Source organism: Lacerta agilis, chromosome 13 (genome assembly GCF_009819535.1).
Source record: "Lacerta agilis isolate rLacAgi1 chromosome 13, rLacAgi1.pri, whole genome shotgun sequence".
Lineage (NCBI taxonomy): Eukaryota > Metazoa > Chordata > Lepidosauria > Squamata > Lacertidae > Lacerta > Lacerta agilis.
The window spans coordinates 49,860,672-49,887,736 of NC_046324.1; the positions used below are offsets into that span (position 1 = coordinate 49,860,672).

Here is a 27,065-nt window from a genome sequence, read left to right on the forward strand (position 1 = left end):
TCAAACACTTCCATCTATTCAACTTTAATAGAGAGCATTAACATGAATCTATAAAAAAGATTTTAATTTTTGTACAGCCATAACGCTTATGTGAGCTGTACATTCCTGGTGCTGATTAAAACAGAGTATAGACTTCCTAGGAATTGTATTATACTGTTTTTGTCAAATAGATAATTATTTTACTACTTTAATTCAAGGGTAAAAGAAAGTGTTGAATTGTCACATTTCCATTCTTTCTTTCTACCTCCATTCTGATTCTTTATCTCATCCCATTTTCCCGTGTCATCCCTTTCCTTCTCCCTGTCTTCTTCACTTCTGCTTTTGATTAAGTATTTCATCTTCGCCACACACATACACACCCCCAGCTGTAAAGCTCCTAATGGATAGCAAACATTTAAAGAGTTCTTCAGAATGGATTGGCTAATACACCTTAAGTGAACTGCAATGATGTATGTAATATTACACTGTATGTGTGTTGCTTGTGCACTGACTTATAAGACCTAAACACACAGTACTAGTAAAGACACACAGAAAACAGAACTAAAATGCAAGCCTAACCTAAAAAACCAGGGACAAAATGGTGGTGGTGGGGATAAGGAAAGTGACATTGCCTAATAACTAAGACACTGACAAGAAACCTTTTCTTGTACTGTATAAGGATGAAACTGAGATTGATTAGGAAAGGCTGAATAACAAATAGATATAAGGCAGCAGGGTTGGATATTGTGATGGAAACAAAGCACAAGATGAGAAAATGCCACCAAACTCTTTCTAAGAGATAGAACGTACAGAAGAGTGGAGGTAGAGTAATCTTGCTGCAGTTTAAGACTTCACCATTCCTTGCCACTCCCACCCCCCACCCAGCACTGTGATTGGAGAAAGTTGGGTGATATTCTAGCCCTGGGCTGGAGTGCTCAATAAGCAAAGCCCAGTTCCATTCTATGGGAAATTATCTTGCAGCCAAAATAAAATTTGAAGTTTTGCCAAATAAGCAAAAACACATGAAGTTCCCCTGTAAATTCCTAGAGAGGGCATTCTGTGAGGTCATATCCCCTGCTTGCCCTGGTGGGAAAATCAAAAGGAAAATAATCCTTTCTACTTCCTCCCTAATCAGAGCTCAGTCTCTTTCTTTGCCATGTAACTAAAGAGAGAGGATGCTTGTTTTGTGCTTTCCTGAGCACAGACTCCATTTTTTTATCTTATCCATGTATTTTGTGATCTAGAAGTATATTCTGCCTGTTTTGTTTTTCACTGCTACTTACTGATGAAATCAAGTCTGAAGCTTTGTGTAAGTAAACAACATTGTTCTTAGAATCATAGAATCATAGAGTTGGAAGAGACCACAAGGGCCATCCAGTCCAACCCCCTGCCAAGCAGGAAACACCATCAAAGCATTCCTGACAGATGGCTGTCAAGCCTCCGCTTAAAGACCTCCAAAGAAGGAGACTCCACCACACTCCTTGGCAGCAAATTCCACTGTCGGACAGCTCTTACTGTCAGGAAGTTCTTCCTAATGTTTAGGTGGAATCTTCTTTCTTGTAGTTTGAATCCATTGCCCCGTGTCCGCTTCTCTGGAGCAGCAGAAAACAACCTTTCACCCTCCTCTAGATGACATCCTTTTATATATTTGAACATGGCTATCATATCACCCCTTAACCTCTTCTCCAGGCTAAACATACCCAGCTCCCTAAGCCGTTCCTCATAAGGCATCGTTTCCAGGCCTTTGACCATTTTGGTTGCCCTCCTCTGGACACGTTCCAGCTTGTCAGTATCCTTCTTGAACTGTGGTGCCCAGAACTGGACACAGTATTCCAGGTGAGGTCTGACCAGAGCGGAATACAGTGGTACTATTACTTCCCTTGATCTAGATGCTATACTCCTATTGATGCAGCCCAGAATTGCATTGGCTTTTTTAGCTGCTGCTTACATTATAAAGTTATTTGTGATTATTTTGTTTAGAGGGATAAAAACGGGAAGATCCAGCTAAAGCATCCTGGATTATTATGAATAAGGTTAAGCACCCTTGTCCCAGATGTTGTCACATTTTATGCTGCAAAAGGGATGGTAAGAGGAAGGATATATAATAAATAATACCATAACCTAGCCTCCAAATCCATCTAACTCATTCCTTCCCCACTCCTCACCCTGGCATTCTTATTACACGGAGCTACAATTAATACTTGCAACATTTTAGAGACTGTATCTCTGCCTTTAGAGAGACTTTTTCTGTTCTAGATCAGCACAACCCACTACAAATTTATTTATTGGGTTTACCTGCTCTGAAGTGATTTATAGCTGCCTATATGGATTCAGCACAAATTGTAAACAAATCTGTTTGGGATTTGAACAAATTGGTTGCGGAGCTCTAGTATCCATGTAGGAGTGCAAAATTTACAGTGAGAATCAGTTCTTGGTAAAATGCAGAGTGCTAGTCCCCACCCCCCGAATTTGCAAACTGTTTCTAGTTCATGAATAAGGATCAGAAATTAATAGGAAAGGAACAGCATGCCAAATAAAATGTGAAACAGCACAAAGCTACTTTTGGCATTAAATATGAAGGTGTTGACCTTTTCTGACAAACCTGAACAGAATAATATCAGAAAGGAATGGGATATACCTGTATATGTTGCCTTTAATAACTGAAAATGGTTGATCTCTGTGACTGAACCAGACGTTTCATGTGATATGGCCACATTGCCTTGGAATTTCAAAACTGTTCTATTATGCTATTTGGGATTTAATTTCTGCATTCTCTCACACAAACTTTTCTGCACTACCTCTTATACCTACTTCAGTTTTCTAAAACAATCAGTACCTTAACTGGTCCGTTCAAAAGCGCTAAGGTGCGCATGTTATGGGCACATCAAGCAAAAACACAAACAGATGCTACAATTACACACATACACCACAACCACTGTGCTCAATATTCCTCTAACCAGGGTCGCCAAGAGGGGGGGTGGGGAACGCTCTCCTGAAATTTTTCCATGAAGGGGCTAGCCCTCAAAGTTTTGTGCTGGCCATACAGCATGCACACCATGGGGCTTGCTCATGTCATGTGCACAAGACTTGGGGCATCTGCACAATACATCTGCTTCCTGCATCTGATAATTTTAGCTTTTGAGAATGAAACATTCTTTCATCCATTCTGGGTTCTGTTTCTTGGTTATGCTAAGGCAGGCATGGGCAAACTCAGCCCTCCAGCTGTTTTGGGACCACATTTCCCATCATCCCTGACCACTAGTCCTGTTAGCTAGGGGTGATGGGAGTTGTAGTCCCAAAACACCTGGAGGACTGAGTTTGCCTATGCCTGTGCTAAGGATTCACAGCAGGGCCAACCCACCCATGGGGCAGACTGAGACAACTACCTTGGGTGGTGGAATCCCAATGAGCAGCACCCCCTTGGCCACTCTGGCTGTCCCTGCCGCTGCTGCTGCTGCTGGGGAAGTACGGAGAAGTGGGGATCTTTCACAGCCCCAGTAAGCGAGGCTTTGGCAGGGGGCAGCAGTGGGGGTGGGGTGGGCAGCATCTTGCCATTTCACCTCAGTCAGTGAAATGGGATGGGCCACCCCTGATTCACAGAGTACTGGGAGACTGGATTTGAACATTGTGAATTGGCTTCCCTGTCCTTGCTTTCTCCTTTAGAGAGCTACATAATATGAAGGCCCCCCATATAATGAGAAAAGTATTGAAATGTAACGGTAATGAAGAGCTGTTTGAAACCTTATAAAATCCATAAATGCAAAGTACACTATGTATAAGGTCACATGTAGGCAGGAACATACAATGCTATCCATAAACTGTTGATTGAAAATTTATGTGACTGCATTCCATTTCTTACCTAATCAGTACTCAAAACTTTATTTGGAGGTGTCAGAAAGGAACCTTTGTGCATTCAGTAGCATCTCCTCAAGATTTCTTAGGAATGGAAACATACTCCCTCCCAAGGAACTCTCAGACTTTCCTTTTAAGTGTAGAAAGGGGCTTCTGAGTTCATAGTTCAGACTGCACCTTTTATTAGGAAATATTCAGTTATGATTTAATGGATTAGTGCAGGTCTGGTGATATAATTCTTGCCCCCTAGTAATTGAAAGACCTTTCTAATCTGAAGTTGGAGCATGTACTGTGGCATCTAATCCCTCTGGAGAACTCAGAATCATTTGCCAAACTCAGCTAGTCTATTTATTGAAGGGTCTTGGTAAAGCATGTTGAATCTTATCAAGTGAAGATTTTACTCTCTGTCCATTTCACCACCTTTCCCAAAATTGCTTTCCTTCCCTCTACTTCTAGGCCATCAACGCAGGCAACTCAAAAGTGCTTTTGAAGATTTCCTGTTCTTAATTAACAGCATGATGGAAAGTGTAGTGGGGAATGGATAGCATATTACTTAGTGATTTTGTAATAATGTACATTAGGCTTTGCTACAAAGGAAATAATTATGTATTGTATTGGCTTGTATATAAGCTTTTGCTTGCTATGGAGTCACATTGTTGATACAAAGCAAGTTTCTCTCCCGAACCAACACACACTATCCTATATTGCAGATTTAACCTGCTAGTATTGGGATTTGCATTTGATTTGTTTCTGTAAAGGTAACTGATGAAGATGAAAAGCTTTATACTGATCAGTTGCAATAGGTTCATTAATTATATTAACAGCAATAATAATTTTGTATTAAATGACTTTTTCTTCAGAATGTAAAAAAGGTATGTGTCCCTGAAGAACTGAAGGGCTAGAAAGTTCAGGAATTACTTCAGGGCTCAGGAAAGCTAGAAGACAAAACAAAGGAAAATAGAAATAAAAGAAATCTTTGTAGCTGGCAATTCCACAGTTCTTACCCTGATATAATAGAGTATTCCTTTGTTAAAACCAAGCACTAAGGATCTAAATACTTGAATGTGTGTTAGTAATGTATTGCAGGGAACCATTATCTAGAATTGTTTTATATGGGTGCAAGTTCCCCATGGGTGAGGAACTTGCAGCCCTTCACATGTTTTTGGATTACAACTCTAATAATCTCTGACCATTGGCTATGGTTGCTGGGGCTTGATAGGAGTTGGGAGTCTAAAAACATCTGGAAGGCCACAGGCTGACCATGCCTGCTCTAAAGAAGGCATGTGACCACTGGCTATACCAGCTTCTAAATTCATTTTGCACTCAATTATAAAGTTCTCATTTCAGAAGATTTCTTAGAGATTTCTATTTCCCAAGAGGGAAGACCTGGGAGTATACAAATTTCACTGCTTTCAGAATCATCTTTTGACCAAAATGTCTCATAACTGAGGTAAAACGATCCTATGGGGTGAATTGCGGCCTTGGGTCATGTTTTCATGAAAAGATGTATGATACAGAATGGTGGATATTCAAAAAAAAGCTGACCACTATCACTAACATCTGGGATTAAGAGAATTTACTTCTTGGAAATTAAAAACAATCAATAGTGTGCCTGCTATTTCTTAACCAACATTTAATATATTGTGGTTTCCATCTGGGGAATCACTAGAAATGTTCCTAGTCATATTTATGTGTATAAAAAGGTGAAGGGACCCCTGACCATTAGGTCCAGTCATGAACGACTCTGGGGTTGTCGTGCTCATGTCACTTTACTGGCTGAGGGAGCCGATGCACAGTTTCCAGGTTATGTGGCCAGCATGACTAAGCTACTTCTGGCGAACCAGAGCAGCACACAGAAATGCCGTTTACCTTCCTGCCAGAGCGATACCTATTTATCTACTTGCACTTTGACGTGCTTTCGAGCTGCTAGGTTGGCAGGAGCTGGGACCGAGCAACGGGAGCTCACCCCATTGCGGGGATTCAAACTGCCAACCTTCTGATCAGCAAGCCCTAGGCTCTGTGGTTTAGACCACAGCGCCACCTGTGTCCCTATATTTATGTGTATAGAGGGAGATAAAATACTTAGTAAACTCTCAAATTGTTGTGAGCCCGGGGAATCGGAATTGAGAATTGTCATGGTTGCGATAACCTTTTCAAATTGAAATCTTGCTTATTTCCCATTTTGTTTGAACTCAGTTTGAGTGCATGCTGATTAGTTAGTGTAACTTATAAATGGATGATTTGTACTTACTGTGAAAAACAAATCTAAAGGCGGTACAATTTCCTGAAGGGCTTATATCTTACAGAGCATCAGTGTTTTATAAACTTTAAAACTGTTTTCTTTTCATAATGCTTTAGTAGGTCTATTAAAATTAAACTTCTACTAATATTGAATTTTGAGGGCAATTTTCTTACAGTGCCATTTAAATTGTAGAAGTTCAGGTCTCAGATGGAGTTCTAGATAATATCCAATGACCTTAAACTTTGACGAGTACAGCTGGAGTTGCAAGGTGTTCCTGGTCAAGGACAGGCCAAGACCATGGATGGTTGTACTTATATCTACCTGAAGGTATTGTTCAGTAGGTGCTTGACTAGGCAAAGGCAGAATACCAAGATTCCCAGAATTTAAAATCATACTGCCTGCCAGTTGCAGGAATTGGTATTGGTCAGAAGCCTATTTTCCTTCGAATCTGTTGAGGCATCACCAGGTTTATAGTAGCTCACCAAGTTAAGTTGCATCTTATACCTCAATATTTCCTGTTCAAACCACGGAGCCGAAAAAACCCCTTGTTGTGGAAGGTTGATCTGTGCTTCAGCACAGTAAAATATAACGCAAGTATTTCAGCTGCAATTGTTGAGGACTTATTTTCCAAGCTTTTTTTCTTTTTACTCATCAGCTGTAGAGAGGCAGGTGCCCAAAGGCGCCGACAACAGCTTTGTAACATACAAGAAGTGTCGGTTGGGGGACAGTAAAAGAATATGGGGAGAAGATTAAGCTAGAAAGAAGAAACAGGAAAATATCCCCAGAGTGGAATTATCTTTCTATTAACGTAGGTGTTGGTATAAACTAATGAAAATGGATAGAAAGAGATAATTTGGGTAACTATTTGGTTTTTAGACATCAGTTTCATTGGATAGCTCAGTAGTTTCCTAGAGGGCGGAAAAGCGGACTAGTGGATTTATTCCACAACTGCCTTTCACACATGCTGGCAATTCTCATTGATTTGAGAGGACCCTGGGGCAAACTTCACTTACTTGCTTATGGGCTGCAGCATGCAAACTGTTCATAATTAAGTTATATAAAACTTTTATGCCTTTTTCTCCATAGTTCTGAAACCTACTGTGGGTGGTTTTTTTAAAACACAGTTTTCTGGTAGTTTTAAAGAAAAATGTTACTAACAGAAGTTCTTTGATAATAGTTAGAGGTTTTGCCATGGGCATCAGTGAAGCACGAATTCTCTTTCAAAGTGTACTAAGCCTGGAGCAGTGAGTATTTTCCATCCAGTGCCTGTATCCTAGATTCTATCAGAAAGATGGCAGTTCCACATTGAGCTTGATTTGTCCACTACTACACCCAGGAACCTCTCTTCTCAAGCTCTGCTCCTTCTTCACCCATAATGTTCACTGTTGTTCTGCATCCTGGAAGAGAAGACTAGAGGCAGATCTTGGACTCCTAGCTCCCACTCTTGGAGGAAAGACTTACTCTTGGCTCAGGAAATCCTGTATGTTGTATTAAAGAATTCAGTGCACAGCACATCAACAGAGTCTAGCTCCCCCTCACCTGAAAATAAGGGATATCCATGTTCATGGCATTTTTATTTATACAGACTTGTTATAATTTTTATCATACTAACAGTCTGGAATGCATTACCAATGTTTCTGGGGGGGCCCTTTCTTTTTGTTTTGATATTTCATATCTGTTTTCTGTGATTTTGTTTATGCTAAAAATAAAAGTAATCTGACTGTGTGCAGGGGAAGGCAGAAACTCTGTGTGCATAGAATTCTGCCTGCACTTTCTGATTTCATACAACTGCTCATGGAAGCAGCAATGCAATATTAGCACACATAAACTGCTATCGTACCTGGAAGGGACATGCAGAGGGGGCTCTTTTATATCTTGAGAATAAGACTGAAGTTCCAGGTAAATAACCGAGTGCAAACATGGAAATAGCCACACACTTTGACAAGTTAGGAGGGGCCAGACTAGGTATTTTAAATGTGTGATTGCATTTAGCAAATTTAGGCATCCCCTCCTTTAAATAACAGCTGTGGGGAGATAAATATGCGCATGGTGTATAGGAATGGGAGGTTAATCCTTCCCCACAACTGCAGACTCAATTATAATCATTCATTCCCCCCCCCCAATAATGTTATTGGTGCAACTGGAAGTTTTATTCATAGAATCAAAGAATTGCAGAGTTGGAAGGGACCCCAAGGGTCATCCATTCCATGCCCCTGTAATGCAGGAAACTAAGCTAAAGCATCTATGACAGATGACCATCCAACCTCTGCTTAAAAACCTCCAATGAAGGAGAGTCCACAACCTCCTGAGGAAGACCATTCCACTGCTGAACAGCAATTACTGTCACAAAATGTTTCCTGATATTTAGTTGGAATCTCCTTTCTTGTAACTTGAAGCAAATAAGAGCTTGAACAAATAAGAGCTTCAGGGTGTCGTCGTTTCCAATGTGGACAGCACTTGAGGTGTGTGGGGTGGGGGATGAAACTAAGCAGCAGAACCCACTTGATGAAGCTGCACCTCTGCCTCTGGACATGCCAGGACTGCATGAGTTGGGAGACTCAGGGGCTTCCCAGTCTGTGGAGGATGAGAGGTACCCAGGGCCCAGAGTGTTTTGACAGAGTTTGGAGGATGAGGTGACTGGTAATATCTTCCAGGGAGAAGCAATCCCATAAGATGAGAGAGGATACTCCCTTGCCCCATAGATTAATGCCTTTCTTCAGTCTAGGAATTCTTGCAGGTAGAGGGACTCACAAGTAATCAAGCCTTCTCTGACTGCATAAAAGCTTGTTGGGTAGGTGGATAACCTTGTTGTAACAACTTCACAGCTCCTGCACAGTCTTGGAACTCTTATTACTACTCTTGAACTCCTGAGACAGGACATAGGGATTGTAAAGAGTCCTGTAGAGACATCTTGGCAAGACAAGTAAGAAGGCAGAGGAATGGGACAAGGCTGTGGAATTGGATCCTGGGGTGGAGTCCAGTGGTTGGGGAGGTGTTTATATGTATGTTGGGGAGGGATCAAGCAGGTTATTGAGCTGAGGTCCTGCCTCGTTACTATTGGACATCCCAAGAGGTGAGGAGGAGCTGCCTGACCTGTCTTTGGCACTGCCTCCCATCCTAGAATGCACCCCACCTCCATGCCTGAGGATGAGTCAGACAGTGAATCAACCTGGAAGAGGTGGGCCAAAGGACATATTGCTGAGTGGACACTGGGCCATAGGCAAAAACAGATGTTGTGAAGCAATATTACTGGAATAAAGCCTGACATACAGCTGACCAGGTGTTAGTTGGTGTCTTCTTTGAGCTCTCTGCTGGGTATGGTCCATGGAAGGTATGAAAAAGGCCTCCTTTGATGCGCCCCCTTCTGCAGGGGCAGAGCACAGTATTCTAATAAAGTCTGTTCATTATTATTTTTTACACTTTACTGTATTTGAAGTTCTGACCTCAAATATAGTTGTGTTTATACCCTCTGGTATAATATGTGGTGCTAGGCTGTTCTGCTTCTTACATTCACAAGAATTAAATCCAGTTCATTAAACTCTCTTTAGAAAGTTAGAAAAGTAAACTTGGATGAAATGATTATCACAGCAGGACATGTCTCAGGATAAATGAAGAATTTTGATAGCAGCTTTGAACAAAAACATCCTGTAGAACAGCAAGATTAATGTGCCTTTCAACATTGTCTTTAACCAGACGGTCTTAAAATTACTTTTTTTTTTGAAGAAAAAAATCCGCTTTGGGGGTTGAATGAGAGAGTTTTTAACAGTGTGCAAGTGTTGGATATAGTTTCGAAACTATCATCAACCTGTGGATCAAAATTGCTAACAAGATTCCATGATAGGAAAGCACAAGCAGGAGCTGGAGAATCAGTCATAAAAAGGCTCTTCTTCAACAAGGAGAAGATATCAAAGAACATTTTTTTCTTCATGCTATGCCCTTTTGCAGTTGTTTTGCACATCAATAGGAAAAGGATCTAGCCAACATTATGTATGATCTCATACCAACCCATCCATAATTACTATGTCAGTCCTTCCATTCCAAATCTACAACCAACCAACTTTTAAAATTAAACCCATTTCAAGTCTTATTTACCGTAGTGTAAGGCTTGTTCAGGAATGCGCTTCTAAACACGCTTTATTTTTCTACAATTTATATGAAACATGCAAAACTTAAATTGGTTGGTTGTATTCAACTAAGTTGTGCTTGGAGTAGACCCATTGAAATTAATAGAACTAAGTTCTAACAAGAATCAAATATGAGTTCAGGCCAATGCACACCAGACTGACTTCATTCTGTTAGGAAGTGAATACCTTTGCCTGAGCATCAGGAAACATTAGCAACTTATGCACATTTATTCAGAAGTAAGCTTTGTTGAATGGAGGCATACAACTTACTTCAGTCTCGGGGGGGGGGCGGAATGTGTTGGAGCACATAGCCTACTAAACAGCAGTTCCCTGTGGTGGACGGTAAACAACTCCAGTAGCTTTAGGTAATATCAGATGAACTTTGGATCCAGTGCTATTTAATTTAAACAGCAAACCTGAATAGTTTTTAACCTAGTTCAACTGCCATGCCCCCTCATGGAAATTATTGTTTCGGGTCATATATTTGGACTTAGACACTTAGACTCTATCATCTTCCCCAGCTCTTTTGTGCAACTAATCTCTCATTGTGTGCAGATAATAAATTTATTGTGGTAAAACTTTTAATAAAATTGCATTTATATTAACACATTTGAAATTATAAATACAAATCACATCTTTGCATTTCAAAAGAAAACAATGCATGATAAAAAAAACCTTGAATAAGATATTACTTTGTAACTGCTTCATATATTAACATTTTCATCATATGTGAGTGCTGAGTATAAACAATAAAGTTTAAAAGGATTGTTACATCCTGCTTAACTTGGGCCTTGATATTTGCAGACAATACTGCTACAAAACCATAACAGAAACACTTTAATTACATTATCGGGCCTGGATTTTAGTTCACAGCTTAAATTTAAAATAATTAAATTGAGAGGGTGAACCAAGTGTCAGGGACCCAGTCAGCAAAACATCACATGGAGTACATGGAGTTTAATCTTTATCAGCAGAAACAAGGCTGGCTCAGGTGTACCAGGCCTAGTGAGCCCAGCAACTCTTCTCTGTACATCTTGTCCCTATGAGGCAGTTATGGAGGCTGAAAGTCCCTGCCTTCCCACAGCTGCCTAAATCTCTCCCCCCCCCAGGCTGTTCCCAAGCAATCTGAGACTATGCTGATGTGCATGCCTCTGCTCCTCCCTCTTCATACCTCTTCTGGTCCTAGCAGACCAGGAGGGAGGAGAGGTTGCTGCAGCAGGAGCAGGAGACACCCCCCTTAAAACATCTCTGCCACTTGGCCTCCCTCCTCTCCTGCTTCTGCCTCTGATTCTGATTTTGGACTTCACTCCGCCACAAACTTTCCCTGCTCACTAAACCTTGTGACCTCTTCAGTTTCCGACATCAATTCCTGCCAGGCTTTTCCCTCTCTGTTGCTTCTGGGATCAATTCCACATCTATTTAAATTTGTGAGACAGCACACATACAAACTTCGTGAAAAAGGCAATAACAGCATGCAGCTATGACCTACTATGGCTTTTTGAAGTTTTATGCAGGGGGTGGGGAGCTGGAATGGGAAGATGAGAGGGAAGCAGTATTATTATTATTATTCTCTCTATTCTTGGGCAGATACATGTAAGTGATACAGAATCTAAAACTCCATCAAAAATAATCAATATCATAAAAAAACATTCAAAATACATATGTATCTAGGTGGGAGGGTCTGAATATTTGTTGTTGTTGTTGTTCAGTCGTTCAGTCGTGTCCGACTCTTCGTGACCCCATGGACCAGAGCACGCCAGGCACGCCTATCCTTCACTGCCTCTCACAGTTTGGCCAAACTCATGTTAGTAGCTTCGAGAACACCGTCCAACCATCTCATCCTCTGTCGTCCCCTTCTCCTTGTGCCCTCCATCTTTCCCAACATCAGGGTCTTTTCTAGGGAGTCTTCTCTTCTCATGAGGTGGCCAAAGTACTGGAGCCTCAACTTCAGAATCTGTCCTTCTAGTGAGCACTCAGGGCTGATTTCTTTGAGAATGGATAGGTTTGATCTTCTTGCAGTCCATGGGACTCTCAAGAGTCTCCTCCAGCACCATAATTCAAAAGCATCAATTCTTCGGCAATCAGCCTTCTTTATGGTCCAGCTCTCACTTCCGTACATTACTACTGGGAAAACCATAGCTTTAACTATACGGACCTTTGTCGGCAAGGTGATGTCTTTGCTTTTTAAGATGCTGTCTAGGTTTGCCATTGCTTTTCTCCCAAGAAGCAGGCGTCTTCTAATTTTGTGACTGCTGTCACCATCTGCAGTGATCATGGAACCCAAGACAGTGAAATCTCTCACTGCCTCCATTTCTTCCCCTTCTATTTGCCAGGAGGTGATGGGACCAGTGGCCATGATCTTAGTTTTTTTGATGTTGAGCTTCAGACCATATTTTGCGCTCTCCTCTTTCACCCTCATTAAAAGGTTCTTTAATTCCTCCTCACTTTCTGCCACCACGGTAGTATCATCAGCATATCTGAGGTTGTTGATATTTTTTCCGGCAATCTTAATTCCGGTTTGGGATTCATCCAGTCCAGCATTTCGCATGATGAATTCTGCATATAAGTTAAATAAGCAGGAAGACAATATACAGCCTTGTCGTACTCCTTTCCCAATTTTGAACCAATCAGTTGTTCCATATCCAGTTCTAACTGTAGCTTCTTGTCCCACATAGAGATTTCTCAGGGGACAAATGAGGTGATCCAGCACTCCCATTTCTTTAAGAACTTGCCATAGTTTGCTGTGGTCGACACAGTCAAATGCTTTTGCGTAGTCAATGAAGCAGAAGTAGATGTTTTTCTGGAACTCTCTAGCTTTCTCCATAATCCAGCGCATGTTTGCAATTTGGTCTCTGGTTCCTCTATTTCCATCATTTATTTATATGCTGAATAAAACTTTGCCAAACATTTTAAAAAATATTTTAAAAATTGTCTGTATCAGGCCTCTTTGTTAATTCTCTTCAAATATTTCCAACTTATAGCTGTAAGCATTTGTGCTGCAGCTAGTAGTTGTTGGACCAGAATTCTAAAGCAAGAGTCTTCATTCAGTCCATCCCAGACACCCAGCAAAGCCAACAAGGGCATCCCAGGGGTCAGGGGCAGCCCGTCCCATTTCCCCACATGAGATGAAACAGGAAGGTGTCCTTCTCACCTAAGTCTTGCTTACGGGGGTCGTGTGGCTGCAATGGTTTATGGTGATATCTCATGCAAGTTCTGCAAGATCTCACTGGAAGAAGCCACTGCCATGCAACCTCAGTTGCTGTCTCATGGGCAGGCTGGCACTGCTGGAAATACTTACTGTTTTTGTGATTAAATTAATTTCAACAAAAATCATTTCTCAAAACTTGGCCAGTAGTAAATAGGTACACTACTGTTGGAACCAGTTGGAACTGCAGTTCCATAGTATACACTAGGTACACTACTGTTGGAACCAGTTGGAACTACAGTTGGACCCAGGTGGCGCTGTGGGTTAAACCACAGTGTCTAGGGCTTGCTGATCAGAAGGTCAGCAGTTCGAATCCCTGCCACGGGGTGAGCTCCTGTTGCTCGGTCCCAGCTCCTGCCCACCTAGCAGTTCGAAAGCACGTCAAAGTGCAAGTAGATAAATAGGGACCACTCCAGCGGGAAGGTAAACGGCCTTTCTGTGTGCTGCTCTGGTTCGCCAGAAGCGGCTTAGTCATGCTGGCCACATGACCCGGAAGCTGTCTGCGGACAAATGCCGGTTCCCTCGGCCTATAGAGCGAGATGAGCGCCACAACCCCAGAGTCGGACACGACTGGACCTGATGGTCAGGGGTCCCTTTACCTTTTACTGTTGGAAACTGCCCAGAGTGTCTGGGGCAACCCAGTCAGATGGGCGGGGTATGAATAATATTTTTTTTGTTATTGTTATTGTCATTAGTGGAAGTAGTGATGGTCACCAACTTGGATGGCTTTAAAAGAGGATTACTGGTAGATAAATTCATGGAGAATAAGGCTAACAATGGCTTTTAACCAGGATGATTTTGCTCCATCTGCATGATCATAGGCAGTAATGCTTCTGAATACCAACCGCAGAAGGGAAAGTGCTATTGTCATTGAATCCTGCAGGTGTCTGTGAGCCACTATGAGAACAGGAAGCTAGATTAGATGGGCCATTGGCCTGATCCTGCATACCCTTCTTATGTTCTTATTTGCGTAGAAGTTAGATTATTAGAGTAGCAGTATGTACATATATGTGATGTGCATTTTCGGTCTGCTTTCTTTGGTTGGTGTGAAATTCTAGGAGGTACCTGAGCCCTTTCTAGAAAAATCGAAACCATAAGCCCTTGATTTGTAGTCTGTCTTGAAAAAGAACATAAAGCAATTTCACAACCCCGTTCCCTCATTTTGACTGTATTTTTCTATCCTATTTCAGATGACGTTGCCCCCTATTTCAAGACAGAGCCAGGTTTGCCCCAGACTCACCTAGAAGGGAACCGCCTTGTGCTTACATGCTTGGCAGAAGGTAGCTGGCCTTTGGAATTTAAATGGCTGCACAATGGCAGGGAAACCACGGCCTTCACCAACGAGTACACGTAAGTGGCTTTTAGAATAGCAATCTATAGATTATATTTTTCAGCATTGTAATGAGGAAAGATTTTTATTTTTGTATCATTGCATCACAAAAGAATGAAATGAGTAAGCATGCAATACAGTTAAAACTTAAGACAGTAGAACTATCTTATGGGCTGCCTTTATGATATCTCATCGAATCGTAGAATTGCAGTTCCTTTTTTCTAATACATTATACACACCCTCTAACATTTATCTGATGAAAATAGGGACTTCCCATTCCATAATGATAATTTTACTATTTATACCCTACATATATTGCCCCAGCCATTCTGGGCAGCTTCCAACATATATAAAAACACAATAAAACATTAAATATTTAAAATACCCTTCCCTATACAGGATTGCCTTCAGACGGCTTGGGAGTCGGATAACTCCTTACCCTCCAACATTTCTCCAGTGAAAATAGGGATATCCTAAGGAAAGTGGGACATTCCAGGATCAAATCAGAAACTGGGATGATTTCTCTAAATCAGGGACATCCCTGGAAAATAGGGACACTTGGAGGGTCTGCATTATAGACATTTTTTTATCAGAATAGATATTGTTATGAAAACCTATATTGACAGATTACAAATGTTTAAGCAAATAAATGCTTGGCAAACAAAAGGTCATTTGCCATTTTACCACTGCCTCCTTCAAGTAGAAAAAGAAGAAGAGTTTGGATTTGATATCCCGCTTTATCGATACCCGAAGGAGTCTCCAAGCGGCTCACATTCTCCTTTCCCTTCCTCCCCCACAACAAACACTCTGTGAGGTGAGTGGGTCTGAGAGACTTCAAAGAAGTGTGACTAGCCCAAGGTCACCCAGCAGCTGCATGTGGAATAGCGGAGACGTGAACCCGGTTCACCAGATTACGAGTCTACCACTCTTAACCACTATACCACGCTGGCACCCCCTCTTGAAAGGAGGCATTAATCACCTCCCTGGCCCAGCCAGCTGTCCCATCCCTGCAAGTTTTTATCAGCCAAAAGGGGCAAAGGTCCAGAGTGCAAGTGGTTGCCATGACTGATCCAAGCACCATGCCTACATCCTCAAGCCTTACTAACAGAAACTCATCCGACAGGACTAGACAGTGCTCTGGACACCTTTCGAGGTTCATCTGCTTCAATAGTGGAGTCAAGGTCCCAGTGGATGCAAGTGAAGAATTGGATGCTGGACTAGATGAGCCTTTGGTCTGATTCAGCTGAAGGGCTCCTCTTATGTTGTCAGTGTGATTCACTGTGGGAATCGAAGGGATGGGTGGGGTAATCTACATGTAGTGATTTGTTCAATGCATTCCATGGCAAACTGCTTGCATTTGAACTTTCTATTCCTACCAGAACATAGTCTGGTGGAAATATGCATTTTGTCATATCACTTAATGTCTGAACTGTATGAACTTGGTATCTGTGTGGAAACTGTTCGCTGAGAGGTGGCATCGCATAGTGGCTACAAGTATCAGCTGTGAGCTAAAATTTCTCAGCTTCAAGCCATGAATTCAACAAGTGGTGTTAGATACGTTTTGCTGTCTCAGGTCAGCCCCATACCTGCCATATAAAATCGTCAAAGCCTCTGTTCATGTAGGAGAGAGGGAGAAATGTCATTCCTCTGTCTTAGCCCTAAACAGTCTTGGCCCAGTATACCTGAAGAAGCATCTACACCCCCATCGTTCTGCCCGGACACTGAGATCCAGTGCCAAGGGCCTTCTGGCAGTTCCCTCACTGCGGGAAGCAAAGTTACAGGGAACCAGGCAGAGGGCCTTCTTGGTGGTGGCGCCCTCCCATGAGATGTCAAAGAGATAAACAACTATCTGACGTTTAGAAGACATCTGAAGGCAGCCCTGTTTAGGGAAGTTATTAATGACTGATGTTTTAATGTATTTTTAATCTCTGTTGGAAGCCGCCCAGAGTGGCTGGGGAAACCCAGCCAGATGGGCGGGGTACAAATAATAAATTATTATTATTATTATTATTATTATTATTATTATTATTAAGCTTGCATAAGAGTAATTCACTGGGCAGAACAAGCCTCTCTGGCCCTTCAAGCCCTTGTTGTTCAGTTGTTAAGTCGTGTCCGACTCTTCGTGACCAGAGCACGCCAGGCATGCCTATCTTTCACTGCCTCCCGCAGTTTGGCCAAACTCATGCTAGTTGCTTTGAGAACACTGTCCAACCATCTCATCCTCTGTCACCCCCTTCTCCTTGTGCCCTCCATCTTTCCCAACATCAGGGTCTTTTCAGGGAGTCTTATCTTCTCACAAGGTGGCCAAAGTACTGGAGCCTCAACTTCAGGATCTGCCCTTCCAGTGAGCACTCAGGGCTGATTTCTTTAAGGATGGATAAGTTTGATCTTTTTGCAGTCCATGGGACTCTCAAGAGCCTCAATCCCTTAGTCAATGCAAAATAAGCCTCCATTGCCAACCAGCTGCTGATGGCTGTGATGTGCTTGGAACACTCAGAATGCACTTATTGTTTGAACAGCACAGGCTGTTTTGTATGGAATTGCAATTTAAATTTCTATTTAGGGTAACAACATCTACTAGCTTGATTCATCACACAAGAAAGCATGTCTGTACAGTAATTCTGATATTGGGTTGATCAATGGGGGTGCTTTACTTCAGTCAGCAGGCAAAAAACTAAACAGAAACCCACAACTCTGATGGACAGCAACAATATTTGGGAGGTGTAAAAGAAAGCAGTACAGAAAGGTGGGCTAGGAAAGAGGATAGGAAATAGAACAGGCTTTAGAATGGAGATTGTTATACATCCAGCATCTTGCATTACTTAATATTATATTATAATTCTGTAATACAAAAACAAGTAGTGTATTGCTACATATTGCTACCGAAGGGACATACAGAAGACCTTTCCTTTTAAGTGCTGCCTGCTGCACTTATATATTATACTTTGTTTTTTTAAAAAAATTCCTTAGGTCACCATGAAAACCATATTTATTTTCTTTAGGGTTTGATTAACTTGTTTTGAATACTCGAAGCATTTGTCTTCTACAGAATGTGCATGGAAAGCTAATCAAAATTTACTATAAAGTTTGAATAAATATATTGCTATGAATATTTCAGGTCTATTATTTATTTCTAATTGCTTGCCAAAAACCAAAATACACTCTGGATGTTTTTGTATTTATATGCAGGGAATTGCATTTATTCATTAAGATGAAATCACTGCAGAAAAAAAGTATATTTTCTTTTGGTTGAATAACATTGGGCTATATTTGGCCTCAGTCTCATCACGTCAACAAGCTGCATGTTCAAATCCCCCCATATTGCACACCCCAGATCTTGGTATTTTGTTGCATGGCAAATATTCAGGGCTCTAGAAAAAGATGAAATATCAGTGGGGAAAGGGGGGCATCCCAGTCTGGTTACCCTCTGCAAGGGGGTGGGGGACCTGACAATATGCCATTTGCCTGTATCCTGGACATGGGTGTTATGTACTGTATATGATTTTCACCCAGTGCACATGTTCCTGGGGTATACCACAGAGCCAGTGCCCTAGGGGTAAAGATAAAGAGCCAGTGCACCAAATCAAATGCATTTTCAGCATCCAAGGAGAGCAAGTCTAATGGCAATGTGCTAGTACTGTTGAGTGCTACTAGATCAATTACAAGATGCAGCTTATCTACCCTTTGATGGTGTCATATAAATCCAACCTGGTATGGGTGGATTAGGATGCTCATCACTTCCTGAAGCCTGTCCACTAGAACTGCTACCAGGATTTTGCTGTCAGTGTTGATTAGTGAGATTTAACTCACAGAGTTTGGGTGTTTGCCAGGTTTTGGAATTACAGAAATTTGTGCTACGTACAGAGAAGGATGGGGGAGTGAGGATCTTTCCGAAGCTACAGTGGTACCTTGGTTTAAGAACAGATTAGTTTATGAACAATTTGGATTAAGAACGCTGCAAACCCAGAAGTAGGTGTTTTGGTTTGTGAACTTTGCCTTGGTTTAAGAACATGTTCTGCTTCCTGTTGAGTGTGTTCCATTTGTAAATTGAGTCCCCGCACAGCTATGGGAAAGCACGCCTTGGTTTAATAACACTTTGACTTCCGGAACAGATTAAGTTCGTAAACCAAGGTACCACTCTAAACAGAATGCAGTTTTGGGGTTAATAAGTCAAGATGAGACGTTCATCACTCCACAGGAAATCTGTCTGGGCCTGGCACCTTAACAATACCCATTTGCTTCATTATTCTGTTTATTTCCTCTCTTCTCAGGGGGGTTCTGCAAAGAATGCCCCCTTGCTCTGCATCTAACTGTGTGAGTTCTAACTGAGTCGTGAATTTGGATATTTCTGTTTCTTTAGCAATAGCATTCCTTTGATATAAGGCAGAGTGCAAGTTAGAAAACAGTTGCATAAGCACTTTTCATAGCTGGAATGTTATTTATTGCATTTATATCCCATCTTATTCTCCAGGGAGATCAAGGTGGCAAACATGGTTCTCCCCCTCCTCATTTACCCGTAATTCCCACAACAACCCTGATTAGGCTGAGAAGTAGTGACTGGCCAAGTGGGGGTTCAAACCTAGGGTTCCCAGGTCTTAGTCCGGCACTCTAAATATTTGGAAAGTTTGCTGCAAGCATTGAAAAGGCAGGACTGGGGAAGGAATGTGAAGCATTTTCTGCATCTTCCCTGCTGAAGAGGTTCCCTCCATTCTAAGGGGAGCAGCTTGCAGCATGAAGAACAGGAACAAAGTGAATGATACCTTGTGCCTTTAGTAGCTGTGTGACTGGCACAAATTAAACTGGGTAAGCCTGTATATTTGAATGGAAATATAATTATGGGGAAAGCTTCACCTGATGATAGTCTGTCTGCCAAAAATATGTGGCTTCTGATTTGCTATTGGGTCCTATACCTCAGCATAGCAGTTTATAACACTGAATGCCGAGGATGAACATTTTATAAACTAAAAAGTTCATTTGGCTGGACAGTGCATTTCAGTGAGATTGTCACAAGCCCAGATGATGAGTAACAAGCCCAAAGCAATAAAATATTATATAATGGTGGTTCCTCTGCAAGCGCCCCTTTTTAACCCCAACTCTTTTTTTCTTTTTTCTTTTTTGGAAGTCCGCAATGTGATTATTGTAATGTTACACTCTGTTAATTGAGAAAATACATAATGACAAAAATCTATTACAAACTCAGTAAAGTTTTTAAATGAATTTGCAAATGCTCAAAAAACCGCAGCAAAAATTCATTTCTTTATTTCCCCAAAGTATTCACCAATGAACAACCCAATTAATTAATTCAAAAGTTATGAAAGTTAATACATTTACATTTATAAATATATTTATTTATGTAAATTTATTTATCTTTCATGAATATATTTATTTATTGCCCTAATACAGACAATACAGAGCTAGTTGGACCAATGGTCTGGCTCTGTATAAGGCAGATTCCTCTGTTTATAGATTGTTTTAGAGTATATCTCTATATTCTTTTAAAAGTATTCAAATAAGTTCTTATACATTCTCAGTAACCCTAACAACAATTAACTAAGTTTAGACATAGCAATAGTAGCAGCACTTAAGACTAAAACAGTTCACCCAATCTGGGATCCAATTGTGAACAGATGATTTCTCGTGAGTAAACTCTTTTTTATACTTTTATAGAAGACTGTGTAGTGTTTTATTTTGAGAGGGATTAATGGGGAAAATACCAGGACATTTATTACAGAGGTTTTAACAAACCTGAGCAAGCTATCTGATGCGTGTGTGTTTAAAAGGGGAATGAGAACTCTGCTAATTTCTAGGACACAATTTGGAATAGGATATCTTAAACAATATATCATCTCCTCCATCCCAAAACATACCCACAATTTCTCGATAGGGATTCCACAGGATAAGAGCAGTCACACTAAAAGCCCTGCTCCGATTTAGTGCAGAGTGGGCTTCTGTGGTCTTTGGAACTAGCAGGAGAGAATCTCCCACAGACATCTACTGGGTGTATAAGGAATAAGGCAGTCTGTCAAGTAATGTGGTTGCAAGCAATGTAGGTACTTATATATTAGTACCAACACCCTGGTAGCAAATTAGCAGCCAGTGCAAAAACCACAAGCAAGGTGTTATATGCTGGTGGGCATTAACCCCCCACAAGCAACCTAGCTACCACATTCTCCACCAGCTGCAGCCTGCAGATCAATCCCAAGGGAAGTCTCACTTAGAGTGCATTGCAGTAATCCAAGTGTGAGGTTACCCATGCATGGATAGCTGTGGTCAAGCTATCTGGTTCCAAGAATAGCTGCAGATATCATAGCAATCAAAGTTGGTAAAAGACACTCCTAGCCACTGAGGACACCTATACCTGGAGTAACACGGTTGAATCTAGGAGCACACCCAAACTATGCACCTGCTCTTTCATCCAGGGCAGGCAACTTACCAACTTCCCAGACCCAGGAACTACTCACTCACAGAGCCTCCTTGTTGACAGGATTCAGTTTCAGACTCAGTTTATTAGCTCTCATCCAGCCCACCACTGCATCCAGACACCAGTCCAGGGCCTCTCATTCCTGATTCAGATGTTACCAAGAAATAGAGGTGGGTATCATCAGTATGCTGATGACACCTTGGTCCCAAACTCCCAATGACTACTCCTACCAGCTTCATGTAGATGTTGAATAGCATTGGAGGCAACAAAGTCCCTGTAGCAGCCCACAGCTCAAAAGCCAAGAAACCGAGGAGCATCCAATACTACCTTCTAAAAGCATCCCTGGAGTTAAGACTGGAACCACTGCCCCTGATACCCATTTCCCATAGGCAATCCAGGGGGATACAATGGTCAATGGCATCAAAAGCTGATAAAGGTCACCATCAGGGCTACCAAGGCAGATTCAAATCTGAACCCAAATTGAGATGGGTCTAAAAATTCAGTTTCCTTGAAGAATACCTGCAGTTGCATCTCCATGACCCTTTCAAGTGCCTTGACCACAAAGTGGATATTTGCAACTGGACAGTAGTTGTTGAATATCATTGGGTTTCAGAGCATTCTCTTGGTCCAAGCTCTTGCCATTGTTGCATAGTATCTTGGAAACTTGCATAAAAGGGTGTACCAGGTATTAAATGCTAAGTTTATACTCAAAAGTTAACAGTGTTTCCCAATAATAGTTTTCCAGTGATTTTGCATGCAAGAGAGAAAAAGGCATTTTCATTGTCTGAAAGCCAGAAGGGCACTTAAAGTTTCTGCAGATCTGAGCAAGCAATTTAGGAAAATGGACAATTTGTTTTGAGTGGAGCAGCCTGGAAGAGGCTTGCTGCTTAAGAAAATCTGAGACAGAAGATGGATAGTACATCAATAAGTGAAAATATCAATGAAAACATTGGAAATGATTCTAGCTTTTCTTTTCCTTTTTGTTCCAGAGCTCAATGTCAGGAAGAGGGCTGTCATTTCTTCCCAAAGACTGGAATGCATTTTATGGTTTTCGATGGCACCTCCAATATCGATTAAAACTTTTTTTGTTTTAAATGAACATATGAAACTTACTGGTCCCTATATATACATTATTTTATTGGTAAACCACCTTTCCACCGTTCAAACCATGCTGAAGGTGGCTTACGACATGAAAAAATGTGTAACTCCAACATAACAAAAGTAGTCATAAACAATTAAACATCAAAAATACACAACCAAATGGAACAATTTCCACATAAATCACAAGATCTGAAAGAAAACTACAAAAAACCAACAACAACACCACCCGCCACTGACACACATACACAACAAAACCTGAAACAACACCCCAGAGTTTGCTTGGGGCTTGCTGCAGGTCTGTGTTCATACCGCTCTTGGTTGTTGTCATGCTAGCTTGGTTTGTGCCAATTCTTAGTCCACTTTAGCAGTACAGGTTCAGCCTGTAGCAGGTTTATCGACAGTGAACTAGGCCCTGCTGTGAAGCTTTAGTCTGTTGAGCCCCAAACACTGAGCTGTAGCTTGAAAATGCCATGACTGATGTCAACTCTAATGTAAACCATCTCCTCCTAGGGCAGACAAGAATGGCATAGAGAAGAATGGCATGCTTTTTAAGGTTGTTTCTGTGTTGCATATTCTGTAATATTATATGCATTTGTTTTAATGTTGTTAATGTCCCCTCCACAAAATAAATAGTTTTGCTTTGCCATTCCCACCCGCCATTTAAATTCTATATATATTACAATAAAATAGAACCATAGAATGTTAGAGTTGGAAGGGACCCCGCAGGTCATCTAGTCCAATCCTCTGCAATGTGGGGGGGGGGGTTATGTTTTACTATAATTTAAAGATATAATTATAAAATACTAATTTTGTTTTACTAAAATTAGTATTTTAGTAAAATTGGTATTTCAAACAAGAGTCTAATACAAAGCTACATGACCAGCACTATAAGACTTTTCAACTGAATTTAATTTTTAGTTTACCATGATGTACTGGGAAAGAAAGCCATGGCACAGTTAGAATCATCTGGCCACCGTATCATTGTATTTACAAAATAAAATGAAATATATTGTTGTAGTAAAAATGTGAAAAATAAGCATTTAATTATCCTTGGCTTTCCTTGAAAAAATACCCGCTGCCTAAAAGCAAAGTGTATTTAATTAGTAAGTGAATATTTTCTGAAGAAGATGTTGAACATTCAGACTAATACAAAACATTTCTAATACAGCATAAGATTAAGTCTCTGAATGGGTAATAGATGGGGGGGGGGGTAATGGAAGAAAAGAGTGTGCATTGCTGTAAATCGAATAAACACATGCCATCACCTTCCCATAAGAAATAAAAGACTGTTTCCTAGCTTTTCTGCTTTGGGCAATGCATGTTGCTGATTGCTGACAGGAGTAGAGAGAATCTGCCTTTAAAAGGGGTGGGGGAGGCTTGTGCCAATGGAGGGCACAGGGTCACCACCTAAATATAACAGACAGAGTGCACAGACAGTTCCGATGCACAAAAACAATGGCAGAGTGCCAAGCAGAGTTAAGAGTTTAAGCACAGAGATCAAGAACAGTGAGGAGTAAGCAGTTTGAGGTGAAAAGTTTATCATAAGATTGGTATTGAAGACTGCTCATGAGCTCTGCACAAGCATGCAAGCTCTGAAGGAGCTGGCTCTTCAGCTGGCTTTTAATGAACTTTCCCACCACCATCCCTACTTTTGACAATCAGTTGGCATTTTTAAAAGGAGAAACTACAAGCCGTGCTTAGTAATTTCCAGTGCTTGCAAAGTTAATTTAGAAACTGAAGTAGTTTAGTTATAGATTTATGTGCTCTTCTGATTTTAACTTTTCCAGCGTACAGACTGAAGTGTCATAAGAAACCATGAAAATTGGTTTAACCAGAAATCATGGCAAGATACAAAAACTAAACACCCATACTGGCAACGGTGGCTCTGCAGAACTGCCTTCAGCTCTCTGCATCTTACAGAAGGGAGGAAATGCAGATGGGGGAGAGGAAGGCAGAACTGGCAGGATGTGTGTTTGTGGAAGCCTATTGAGAAAAGGAAGGCAGTACTCATCATGATCACTTTTTCTTAATCATCTGTTATCTTTTTCAGTACTTTTATGAGTTCAGTTGATTGTGCTATGCACTTTTTTTTAAGACTTCAAGAGTGGGAATTTTATGTTGCTGAACATCTTTCCCAATATCATCACTTGGATTCTGTTTCTGTTTTGCTTCTTGTCACAACTGGACAAGAAATTTGCTTTCCTGCCTTGTAGATGGAGGAATATTTGAGTGCTAGAGGATGCTCTAATATGTCTCATATATATATATATATATATATATATATATATATATATATATTCAAGATGGATGCGCGGTTGCAAAGGCCTTGCTCCGTAGCCGCTTGACCGGTTGCCTTCAAATTTGGACACAACATTCCTTGGCCATATGGGAAGGTTCTTAGGCACCTAGATTGCAAAAATATTACACCTTTCCCAGGTAAATCTGTGAATTTGTGCAAAAAACAGCGCCCTCCAGTGGACATCAAAGGAACACACACTTTACAACAACAGACTTCAGAAGAGGGTGGGATGGGGAGTGGAACTTGAGGTTGCCTCAGCCAATAGGCTGTTGGCGGGGGAGGGGCCGAATCAACCTTTAGCTACCACCCCCATAACAACTCATTGCCTCAGGCTGGGCCAATTCCCATTTTAAAACAGTGAGCAACAGACATGAGAGTGCTGGGGTGACGGAACAAATCACAGCCAGGAGTTCAACAGAACAAGCTGTGGAGAGCCAGGCGAAACCGGGGGGGGGGGGGAGAAGCAGAGAGAAGGGAGGTAGGAGATCAACACAGTTTCGGAGTGACCACGGAGAGTGCAGGGGAGGGGAACAAATCACGCCGCGTGAATGGGAGGAAGAAGAAAATGGGGGGCACTGAGAAGAGGCAGGCAGAAGTTCATCAGGATAAGCTGTGGGAAACCAGGTGAAAACGGGAGAGAAAGACTGAGAGGAGGCCGGCTTAAGTTCATCGGGATAACGTGTGGGAAACCAGGCAAAAACGGGGGGGGGGGACTGAAATGGGGCACACAGAAGTTCGTGGGGATAAGCTGTGGGAAACCAGGCGAGAATGGGGAGGGGGGGGGGAAAGAGCCACAGCAAAGCGTGGCCGGGCCAGCTAGTGCTAGTATAGAATTCAATCTACCCATATTTTTCGCTCCATAAGATGCACTTTTTTCCTCCTAAAAAGTAAGGGGAAATATCTGTGTGTCTTATGGGGCAAATGGTCATCCCTGGAGCTGAATTGTCCAGGGGCCAAAAGAGGATCATGTTTTTTATTTTGCAAAGAGAAAAGGGGATGTTGAAAGGACCCCACTCAGCAGCTGATCAGCAAGAGATCGGGAGAGAGATAAGAGTCCCTGGCTCCTTTCAGCCCCGCCCTCTTCCCCAGGCCTTCATTGTTGAATGTGCTGCAGAGGGAGGTTGTTTCCCCAGCGACATGTGACTGGCTCATTAGATTATCTGTCTGGAAACTGTAAAAAAGGCTCCCTTTCCTTTGGAAGCTGCAGAAATGTGAGTTGAACCCCATAAAAACAGCGCTTTCCCTCTTTGCTTTTCCCCTTTGCAAAAAAAGCTGCAGAACTTTTAGCTGATCCTCAAAAAACAGGGTTTTTCCCTTTGCAAAAAAGCTGCAAAACTTTTAGCTGATCCTCAAAAAAAGGGTTTTTACCTTTGCAAAAAGCTGCAAAACTTTTAGCTGATCCTCAAAAAACAGGGTTTTTACCTTTGCAAAAAAAAGCTGCAAAACTTTTAGCTGATCCTCAAAAAAACAGGGCTTTTAGAGGAGGAAAACCACAAAAATATTTTTTTTCTTGTTTCCTCCTCTAAAAACGAGGTGCGCCCTTTGGTCCGGTGCGCCCTATGGAGTGAAAAATATGGTATTTATAAATGGTTCTTTAAGAGGAAACGTGATGTAATTCATCTCAGTTTTTCACGTATACATTTTCATATAGCATGTTGTAGAATCATGCATAAAAAGAATTGAGGACTGATAAATCATGGGCAGGGCTGGCCCAAGACATTTTGGCACCTGAGGCAAACCACCCAATGCCTGCACCCTGCATGAGAGAAGACAGAGTGAGTGAAGATCTACATCAGGAACAAGGGAGGAAAATAAAAAGCTACATTGGGATCTGTTGCACCTGTGGATCCTGCTGCCTGGGGCTCAAACTGTTTTTGAGAACAGATATCAAAGTCCAAATACATGTTATAATTGTGATATCTCTTTCTGTCTTACAGGTATGTTATCCCATCCTTGCAAAGATCTGATGCTGGTTTTTATCAGTGTGTTGTGAGGAACAGAATGGGGGCACTCTTGCAAAGAAAATCAGAAGTTCAAGTGGCATGTATGTATGATTGGCATTTATTTCAAAAATTTCCTAATGAAATCCCAGCTCATTTTTGCAGATTAGAATGTCATAGTCATTTTCCTCACCATTAGCTCAGGCCAGTTCTGTTGTCTCAGAAAGGAATAAAGTTGTACCCATTTCAGCTCCCAGAGCATGCTTAGCACAAGGTGAGTGCTTACCTGGACATTAATTCCATCTTCCAAATATATCAGTTGACAATGCAGACAGTTGTTATGCCTATAGTTTGGCAAGCTAAAGACCACAAGGATAAGCTGCCCTTTAATGTGAAGAGTTTAGGAAGCTGCTAAAAATGAACATACAAAGCACCCAAAAGAGAGGTTAGGTTTAAATTCAGCGTACTCATGCCTGGAAATTAATGGGTTGGTTGACAGTCAACTACTCCACTAAGACTGAGTGAGCCAACTCATTCAGGCGTGACACATCCAAACTTCTGATTGTAGAAAC

The 27,065-nt window shown here is 41.5% G+C and overlaps 1 protein-coding gene across 1 annotated transcript in view; it reads left to right on the forward strand.

Moving 5' to 3' along the window:
- SDK1 (sidekick cell adhesion molecule 1) overlaps window positions 1-27,065 on the forward strand; it is a 557,065-nt gene that overhangs the window by 100,767 nt on the left and 429,233 nt on the right. The window contains 2 exon segments of the mRNA XM_033167902.1: window positions 14,593-14,752; window positions 26,491-26,597. Of these exon segments, the coding sequence (XP_033023793.1) occupies window positions 14,593-14,752; window positions 26,491-26,597 (267 nt within the window).